Below are 10706 nucleotides of genomic sequence, written 5' to 3' on the forward strand. Positions count from 1 at the left end.
AGGTTTCGGGGGGCAGTAGCCTGGGTGGGAGGAGGAATGGGAGATGTTACGAGCCACAGGGATTTGTAACAACATCTTGTACTTGGCTTAGTTACAGTCAGAAGCTTATCTGACTGCAGGCTGCATGTCCGCCTGGGGAAACTATTAGAGGCTAGGTATTGCACTTCCAGTTCCCAGTCTATATGTAATTAATGTCTTTCCTGTATGGATGAGTCATTAGACATTAAAAAAAAAAGCCTTTTTTTTGTTTTGAACGCATATTTGTGCTTAATGTAGAGAGCAGGTTTTCTAGGTCAACGAATTATTCTAAGAATAAGCATTAGGTTTAATTATGATCTACTTAGTCCTGTACTGTGCAGAGACTGAAGTGTCTGTAGCAACCTCTTATCTCTTGTGGTATCTGTGCTGGTGTTCTTTCATGTTACAGCAGGTCTTCTCTTCAAATTGGAGGTAGAAAGGTTTAGTAGGTATTATCTATACTAGACTACAGCTCTTAAGTCTGTTTGGCTTTATGCTGAGTCTTATGCTAAGATCCAGACCTCTGCAGAGATTTGCGTTGCTAACTTCTCTTGAACTTCAATACCAGCCATGAGCATAAATGTTCCTAATGAAATTCAATTTGTGTTCTTAGATCCAAGACAACTGTCAAAGTGACAGTGTTATAAATGTGCTCAGCTTGGTATATCTCTTACCTGTGGCCAGTTTTCAATATATGCTTATTTTGAAGGCAGCTATGCAATATTGTCTATACACAGCGTATGCATTACCTCTCTAAGCAGTAAAGGCTTGGTCCGTTGATCTTACAGATATTCCTCCCATAAGCAGGGAAAAAGTGATTAAGGTATTTTGATCACTGATCTTCCACTGGTTAACTAGAGACAGGACAGCTCTATTAAAGGGGCAAACCTATAAAGAAAAGGTCTAATATTTTAAACATTATAAAAGTTGTTTTATTTCTCTGCTAGATCCTGAAGCCTGCTTTAATTTGGAGACTTTTAGGCTTGAGGTCAAGTAATCTTTGTTCTTGCCCAGAACTGTACAACAGTGCTTCCTCAGTAATCCTTTCTTGTGTATTACAGAAGGAAGTTTTACTGCTCACCTCAAAGGAATGTGTAGTTGGCATGTCTATAGGGTATCTGTGTTCTATTCCTTGAGCTGTTGTGAGATGCCATTGCTGGAGTCCAGTAGCTCCAAATTAGTGTAAGGAGTTCTTGCCTCTTTTAGACATAAAAGCTATTAGAGTCAGTAATTAAAAAAAAATAAAATTCTTAGTTTCTTAAAGGAGAAGGAGATTTATTCCCTTCCTCTCCCTTCCTTTCTTTCTCTACAAAAATAGATAGGTGTATGAGCTAAAATATTGGGATTTCTCTTCCTTTGTCCACTCAAGCTCTGCTTTTTGAAAACACCCATGGAATACCTGGTTTGGCAGTTGTGATCCAGCCTTGGTTATCATTTGCTGCTGTCTAGGAGATAGGATAGACTTACGAGCCTCGTATTCCTTAACTGATTTCCTTTTGAACTGTTGCCTTACGTTGCAGATGAAACTTCTGCCGACTGTAACACTGCCTGAGCAGTAAATGAAACTACTGTATATGTCTAATGCTGTGAGGATTTGTAACCTGTCCTTTTTCCCCACTAAAACTGTAAATTGCTAGTGTTTCAGTGTGCAGCTTACCACTAGCTGCACGAAGCTCTAGTTTACGCTAAGAGAATTTCCTGGGAAAACCCTTAGAATGAGCAGTATAGGAACAAAAGTAGTAAGTGACTATTAAAACGTACAGTCTCAGGCTTGAAAGTAAAAATGAATCTGTTCGTGCTGAAGTTCTTTTCAAGACTTTCACAACAATGACATTGGGAACCCAGTGTGAGGACCTGAGCACCATCCAGACAAACAAAAGGAAATCTGCCAGTTTCCACTGCAGTTTGTTTATTTAACAACTGTGTGCCTGTGAGGAAAGTAATGGATTTACGAGTTCATGTTTTCCAACAAACTCTTGTCCTGAGGATTGGGGGAAGGATTGATTTACACTCCTGCCAGAAGTCTTTGCCCCACAAATACGATTTTTTTTAAATGCCTAGTGCAGCTTTCTTGTGTACTATTTATAGTTCTCTGTGCTGTGTAATAGTGATTCCTTATTAGACTCATGCAAGTCTTACTTGTTTCAAAAGTATAGAATTAAACAAGGATCTTTTTTTTTTTTTTCCTAAAGCACTGTTCCTTTCTGAATTACTTTGTTCTTTTGAAGACTGAAAAAAGCTACAAAGACCATGCAAACTGCATGAAGAGCTTGTCTAAAGCCCAAATGTAAATATGCAAACTGGTCTTTTGAGATGGTATATTCCAAGTAATTATGCTCCCTTGAATTGATGTGGTTATAGACTAATGGTGATGATTCAAAAAAGGATTTAGACATAGCTGTAGGATACTTTATACAAATAAAGGTATTTAAAGCACTTTATATACCACTGAGATATTTTAAGGCAGAGAAAATCACACCTCCAGCAGAAAATGTTACTTTTTTACCAGCTAGACTGTCTGTGGTAGACCAGATGAAGCCACTGCACAAAGCAGTTGCAGAGAGAATGCAGTGGAAAACTTTTTAGCCCTGTCATGATGATTGTGAGGCAATAAATATCCTTACCATAAGAGTTCTTGTAGTATGAAAAAGGCTTTGAATTATTCTCAGGATGGGAAAAAGAAATGGTGCCATGGAGAGTAGTTCAAAGGTCTAATTTCACTGAAATAAGGAATGCAGGTTTTTTTTTCATTTCAGTATTAAAGAGTATGTGAAAAAGGATGATAGTTACTATTTTAAGGTTTGAAACTTTTTGTCACAGTTTAAAAAGGGTATATATTCTGCTAAACAACATGACTGATTAGAACCCACGAAGCTAAAGTAAGACTGTCTGTAATAGGTACTTCAAGTGACTTCAAGTATGGACTGCTGCCGGGTACTTCAAGTGACTTCAAGTATGGACTGCTGCCGGGTACTTCAAGTGACTTCAAGTACGGACTGCTGCCGGGTACTTCAAGTGACTTCAAGTACGGACTGCTGCCAGAATCTTGGCCAAAAGACGCTTGGGAAAATGGCAAGTATACCTGATGGAGGGGAGGCTGTTTTTTACCTCTGATAAAGAAGCTCTATCTTCTGTGTCACTGATGGTAATATTAGATTAATTTGTCTATAGAGATTTGGAAGATCAAGTGTTTACATAATCTTCTTCCATATCATTTGCCTTTCTGGGTAATGTAAACAAGAGTATTTACTTGGAAGGAGACAAAAGAGTTCAAATGTATGGAGAAGTAAAAACAGACCATGATTTATATAATCTCTTGTATTGTGCCTGAATATGAAGGTATGTGAGAACTTTAATGATCTGATAGCTTTTTTGTTCTCCCCTTAGTAAGCTAACTACAGTGAAATGGACTTTAAAATTGAACACTTGAATGATGAAGATAGGAAGTTAAATATCATTTTAAAAATAGATCTCAGAGCATACTTCTTGCTATTAAAAATCAAAACTTCATTGCAGTGAATGTTTTTAATTCAGTGCAACCGTAACTAAAGCCCTCTTCAGTCAAACCTTTAATAGTTCAAGCAAGCAATTATCTGTAATTATTTTTCTGTCTGAAAACATACCAAAAAACGCACCACATCTAAAATAATTATTGCTGGATCCTTAAAATACAGTCTTCAGTAAAAAGAGGATCTTAAGGACTGGATAATAGTAGTGCCTACCTCTTCTCTGTAACTCTGAGCTATTACTGGGAGGTGGTTTATGGTTTACCTTAAACATTTTGGTTTTTGCAGTGGAAGAAATTGGGTCATCAGAAGGTGAAGTTCACTAGCAGGCAAGGGATTAGAACTCGAGTCTTAGGAGGTCTGCCTGTTCTTAAACCATTAAATTCCCATGTATGTTACAGCCCTGATGTCTGCCTGCCTGTCATACGCCTGCTGTTGTGCATAAAACTGCATTTTAAAACCTTTTTTTGAACTTACTTTTCTTCATGTAAGCCATTACGTGGCATTATATTGACATGCAGCTTGCATGAGTGCCCCGATATTCAAAAGTTTGCCTTTGGTATGTTAGCAAAATTTAACTTCCATGCTATGATGGATTTTGAAGCTGGGAGGAGGCGTCTTAGATATAGGCATACAGGCTCATGCACGTAGCACACAATTACTTTTGCTTTCTTCCTGCCAGCATGAACATTAGAAACTCACACATGTATAATAATGTAGCCTTAACCAGTGCTTTTTAGATGCTTCTAGATGGTTACGATCATGTTCATAAATTATCTCACCTGTAGTAAGTTGAGTCAGTACCCTATTCTCAAAATAATCCTTGCATTCCTATGTGACCTTCTTCATAGCTGTCACAGCATCCTGTGCTTTTCTGTTTCATGCAGTAATAGGCAGCTGTAGTAAACCTGTTTTGCACATATCCTTTGAGCAAGCTATGTTACCCTTGGTCCAAGGGTATGTAAATAGCTCTCTTCCATCATAAGGAAGAAGTGGGACATTGCTACTTCCAGAAGTTTTTTCTGCTTTCTTTATTTTCTCTACTGTTAGACCAAAATAGTCATTGGGTAGAGAATAGCTAAGGTCTGAACTAACAACTTCCCTTTTTAGCTGTTTCAGAATTATGCTGCTTCATACTGTCCTACTCCTTTTGTCAATATTTGTTCTTGCTTAGTTATATTTTCTTTTTTATTTATTAGTAGAGTCAGAGCTTGGCAGGCAGTTCCTGCACACAATTCTAAATAGAATATTGGGAGAGAAGATTGTAACTGTCTAAGTGCTGCAGAGCTCAAGGGTTTCTAATCCAGAATAAAGTGTTTTCTGGTATAGGTGACCTCTAGAAAATGAAATACTGCTAACTCATAGCTAACTTACTCTGATTCATGAAATAAGACTTCTCAAAGAATTGATCTGTACTTCTGTAGTAAAAATTCCTTGGTTACAAGTAGGTATTTTTCTAGCAAGATCATACATGTAGAACCTACCAGTTTTTGTGGTTTCTGCAGGCAAGCATTGTCCTGATGTGGCTGATGCAAAGTCATGTGGGTGCTTTATTGTTTTGGCACCTGTTTATTTTTGTGCACCAGGCAGAACATATTGAAATAGTTTGGGGGTTTTTTTGTGTGTGTGTTTCATGGTCTTTTCTTCTGATGGCTTATTTTCTTGTAGGCGATTCCTCTGCTTTAATCATGAACAAGTTGAAGTGTCCACACTGTAATTATGTAGCCAAATACAGAAGAACACTAAAGAGACACTTGCTCATTCATACAGGCGTGAGATCTTTCAGTTGTGACATCTGTGGGAAGCTGTTTACTCGAAGAGAGCATGTAAAGAGACATTCCTTGGTAGGTAGCTAACCTCAAGAGTGTGTGTGTGTATGTACATGCATGTACATGCGGGTTTTCGTGGCTTTTCCAGATGTTTTGTTAGTTGGGAGAAACACTGTTCTCTGATTTGCCATAACTTAAATTGTTATATCGTGATCTAACATGGATGAAGGCAAACACCTCTTTGTGATAACTATACCTCCTATATTCTTAATGGAAAACGCAGTATCAGTTGTCGCTGGAATTCTGATAGAGGTAACTTCAAGATGATTTTTGAAAGTGACATGATAGAGATGTATATATAAGTATTCTGTAGATAATGAAAGGGAATTTTGGCTTAGTGTTACTGCAGTAGAATAGCACGTATTGTTCTATAATGCTTCATCACTGTTTTCTGTGAGGACACCCTGTTAATCAGAAATTACACAATATCTTGGGGTAGTTCTGAAATACTTATTTCACAACTAGACAAAGCTGTAGTACAGTGTCTGCTTTAAGGTTTAGGAAAGAACAAAAAATATCTGAGATGCAGAAAGTAAACGTCCTTCTTACTTGCATTCTACCAATACCATAATCAGCAGCTGAGCTTACCCTGTGCTGTGCATGTTGCATAGCTCAGGATTTGACATGAGTACTGTTTATCTGAGGATCCAGAGAAAGTATTCTGTCTTTTGCAGGTACTTTGTACCTAGTGTGTAAGGAAATTAAGACTTCATTATAAAATTTACTGTCTAAAATCCAGGGTGTATTTTAGGGGAGCAATAAAAGCAAGATTATATTGGTGGTGAGAAGGTAGTAACATCTCTCCAAGCTGTGATTTTTAAGAAAACTCATTTTGCAACATGTTTTGCAGATACTCAGAATAGGCTAATGCATGGAATGGGGTAAATTGCACTTCTCCATTTTTGGTAGCTTTCCTCAATCCTTTCAGCATCAGTGGACCAGCTTGCTCCCTCATGAAGGTGTTCTATAAGTCTCCATAGCCGCCTCACAGTTGGCTTTTCGTTCCTTAGTAGAAAAAGTGGTAGTAAGCTTCCAAGCTTGGGCTGTTGTGAAATGCATGTTCTGTTAGCCAGTAATATTATTACAAGTAAATAATAACCTGAGTCATATCAGGATGTAATCCTAGAACTTAAAAGACCACTGTAGTTATCTTAAGTATTTGTTGAACTGCTCTGCAGGTAGGAAAGGCATGCATTAATAGCTCCTATGTAAATTTTAGAACCAGCGTCTTATGTTCCACTGGAGTTCTTTCATCTTAGATGCACATTTTTCCACACTGCTACTGGTGCCTTTCTTCCCCCTCCCATACCACCTGGTGAGGGCTTAGATGCCTGAAGGGACAGGAGTACCCATGATGTTACCGAGTCTGAAGGACATCTTATTCTGTGATGTATGTAGGTGACACTGGTGATGGAGGTGGTGATGGTATGGGGCAGCTCTGTGGCTGGGCAGAGGAGGTTAGGTTGTTATCACCTTATTGGTGGTGTCACCATGTAACATGTCCCAGCAGCTACTCCTTCCTCCATGACTCACCACAGAAGATAGCAGCAGTGGGTGGTAGTTGGTCTACCAGGAAGAGTAGAGTGGGACTTCAGGTTTCCCTCCTGCAGTATCTGACTAAGTCTTGGAGCTGAAGATTTTTTTTTTCTCTTTCAGGAAAGGAGATGAAGTCAAACAGGGTGAAAATAGCTATAGAGGGAGCTCAGCTCAACCCTGTGCTTTAACTGAAGTGTGCTCTCCCTAATGGAGTCAGACCACCTTTATTTCTTTTTTTTTTTTTCCTTCCCTCTCCATTCAACAAACACCTCAAACATTCTACTTTGTGTGAAACATCATAAGTCTAGAGGCTGAGGAAAAAAACATGTAGTATCAGCTGGACAGATTATACAGCAGGACTAAACTAAGTATTTGTATCTTGACCTTGGTTTTTTTCCCCATCTGCATGGCAACTTTTTCAATGTGACCTCAAATGAGATATTGAAACACATAGTTATCTGTCGTGGGGATACCAGACAGAAGGAAGAAGTCTACAACTTGTTTTTTTTTCCAAAATTATAACTATTGTACATGGTTGCTGAATTCAGTTACTTGTACAAGTAACATAATCCCAAATTCAGAATTTAAATTTATGTTTATCCAAGTTAGTCAACAGCAGCTTCTAATTTTACACACAAGCTCACTCTACATACAGGACAAAAAAATCACCAAAGGGACCTGGAAAGATGATGTTGGGTTTGGTTGTGTTGGGAGGGAGGTGTTGTGGAAGAAGGATCTTGCTCTTTGAATTCACACACAGAATTTAATAACTCCTACTTGTTCTTCATGCTTCTAGGACTTAAAATTATAAAGGCAATTTTGTAAATGAGATGATCCTATGTGCAACATAAATGCTTATACTGTTCTCTTTGCCTTTCAGAGTCTTGTTCTGTACAGTGAATTGTCATAAAATGAACACTCATCAGCTTAGGGAACCAGCCGCTGTTCAGCTACCTGCTGAACAGTAAGCAGGTGGTTTGGTTGTGGATAATAGCCTGTGTAGTCAAAATCAATCTCTAGTAGCACTTCTCTGCCTCTGAACAGTGTTGGGGTATCTTCTGGAAGAGTTAAAAAAAGGGATTTTTGTATTAGTAATTATTATTATTGTTAATTTTCTAGTACTATATACAAATGCAACCTGATAAGCATATTTTCAGCTGTTAACATTTCTCTTCCATAGGTGCATAAAAAGGATAAAAAGTATAAATGTATGGTGTGTAAGAAGATTTTCATGCTAGCAGCCAGCGTTGGAATAAGACACGGATCACGACGTTACGGAGTCTGTGTAGACTGTGCAGATAAATCTCAGCCTGGAGGGCAAGAGGGAGCAGACCAGGTGCAGGACACAGATTTCCCCAGGGATGAAGAATACGAGGAAAACGAAGTGGGAGAAGGTGACGAGGAGCTTGGTGACGATGTAGAAGAACAGAATGACCAGTCTCGATGGGATGAATCTGGGGAAGTTTGTATGCCTTTAGATGACTGACAGAGCATATGGCTTCAGGGTGCCGCAAACGGACACTATATGGATTGACTGTTTGAATTTTTGGACTGAAGGCTTGCGAAATATGGTACAGGCTGGATGGTAGTTACGTTGCTGTGAAAAATGTAGGGTCAAAGCCTTATAGCAAAAAAGGATTATTAATTTTTTTATGATATTTGCACAGGACTGTACAGCATACAACCATTGGGTTGAATTATACAGAGTCCTCACAACTACAGTCAGTTATCAAAAGAAAAATGTATTTTTTATTATTTATAGGATATAGCTACTTGGGTCCTATTCAGACATAGTAGTAACTGTGCTTATGTTACACATTCATGTATCTGTTAACATGAATGAAGAAAATTGCAACTTGGTATGGAAATACAAAGACAGCTTTTCCAAATCCACTTGTACTTTGTCAGTGAACCAGTGAAGCTAATTTGGGCTAGTGGCTCTTTTTTCCACAAGCATGTCTTTGCCATACGAACCTTACCTCTCCCATACTCTGATAGGTGAAAGCCAATCACTTAAATATGCATCACAGATAATGCCAATGCCATATTGAAATTTGGTTTTAAAACTATTGGCTCTATGCTGGCAGGTGGTATAGGTGATAAGCACTGGAGAAGTTAATAATGGCATTAATTTAGTGTCTCTTCATAGTTTTGAATTTTCCAGAAGGTTGTTACTGATTCAGCAGTTCCAAAATGGTCTTGCAGAAGAGATGACCAATAATGAAAATAATAGACTGATCAGAGCATGGGTAACTCTTCTGCCACTCAGTCAAAAGAGGTAGTCATGCTAAAAGGTATCTGATGTATTAATGTTTCTTCCCTCCTCTAAAGCCCCCCTTCTCTCAAACTTTTTGACTTCCCTGGTGTATACCTCAGTACCACAGAATAAAAATACAAGGAATGGAGAAAGTGTCATATTAAACAACTTCTTGGGTGATAATTTCTTACTTGTCTGTTTTTTGGCTAGTTTATGTGATGTGAATTGGACACTAGGCTATTGTGCCCATCGTTCGTCATTAAAATGAACACAAACTATTTTTTATTCTTTTGTACTTAATGGGTTGTTGCTAGTGTTTGATATAAACCAATTACACTCAACTTACTGACTTAATTTGCTGGAATTTTTTTTAAAGAAAAACAAAAAGTCCAAAACAAAATAATGCTCTTTGAGTTGTCTGCTTTTCAGGATGATATGCTCCCTACTCTCTTTATTTCAGATTTCCTAGGAGGTGTTGAAACTTGAAGTTTTTGTAGCCATGTGGATTTTTTTCCTAAGCTTGTAATATTGTACCAATGATTTAAGGCCTCTTTCATAGGGAGGGGAGGGCATTACATCTTCATCTTGAACTCCTCTGTGTTGTCTAGCCTAAGGGAAATTAATTCAGGCAATCATTGGAACAATACATCTAATGTACTATTATGTCACAATGAGTAAATATGCAGAGCATTTATCATGACACATAGCTAGGCCAGTGTGACAGTACTGTATAAAAACCAATTGAGGGTCACCATACTTTTCAGCATTGTTTAATTTTAAAATGAGTATATTTTTTCCTATTTTATATCAGGTAACTAAATTATACTAGTTGTGTGGATAACTTTGAACTATGCTTTGACGGACAGAATCTTAATGGTGCTCCATCTGATCAAAGTTGGTATGTATTTAAAGAGACAAGCTTTACTGTTGTCCTTTACATCAGTAGAACAGTGACATAATGTTAAGACATTGTTTTTGCTGATTGAAGCTGAGATAAGTTTGAACTACAGATATATGGGAATTAAAATGCTTTTTTTTATCATCCACTTGTTTCATTGGTAGTTTCCACATCCTTGTAAACCTGACATATAATTAGTTTTGTGGGGGAGGGTGGGGTGCCTTTTCTTTTACACTGAACAATACATCTTATTCTCATTGTTCTAGACTGAAATAAGTAATGTGTAATTCTGGTGGGGTCCAAAGTAGAAATTAGTTGGGCAAAGATGATATGAATGAAAAAGTATTTTAAACGTTAAAGTAATGTTCTGCTTTGTGAATATGTAAGTATAGCCTCAAGATTTTTCCATCCCACTTATCCCCTTTAAAACAATAGTTTACAATTGGTAGATCTGTCTATATATATAAATATATATATATATGAAATTCACCTAAATCTGCTTTATTAGAATACTGCTCACTTAATGCTTAGAAACTGGACCTGGCTCTACATTCTTAATGTATTTTCCTTTTTTGTTTTGTTTTTGGTTTTTTTTCCTCAAGGTATGAACTTATTCTCTTGGAACTGAATCTTCTTTACTACTTAAATCACTTATGTATATC

General features: G+C 37.6%; 1 protein-coding gene across 1 annotated transcript in view; it reads left to right on the forward strand.

Annotated features, from left to right (window-relative positions):
* The window catches only part of ZBTB10 (zinc finger and BTB domain containing 10), a 29666-nt gene extending 19478 nt beyond the window's left edge, over positions 1–10188 (forward strand). Inside the window, exons 3-5 of the mRNA XM_075085297.1 lie at positions 2917–3090; positions 5193–5368; positions 8070–10188. Of these exons, the coding sequence (XP_074941398.1) occupies positions 2917–3090; positions 5193–5368; positions 8070–8375 (656 nt within the window). The 3' untranslated portion in view covers positions 8376–10188. The remainder of the gene's footprint in view (positions 1–2916; positions 3091–5192; positions 5369–8069) is intronic.
* Positions 10189–10706: the final 518 nt, after the last annotated feature.

The sequence above is a fragment of the Phalacrocorax aristotelis genome, chromosome 2 (assembly GCF_949628215.1).
Source record: "Phalacrocorax aristotelis chromosome 2, bGulAri2.1, whole genome shotgun sequence".
In the NCBI taxonomy this organism is placed as follows: Eukaryota; Metazoa; Chordata; class Aves; order Suliformes; family Phalacrocoracidae; genus Phalacrocorax; species Phalacrocorax aristotelis.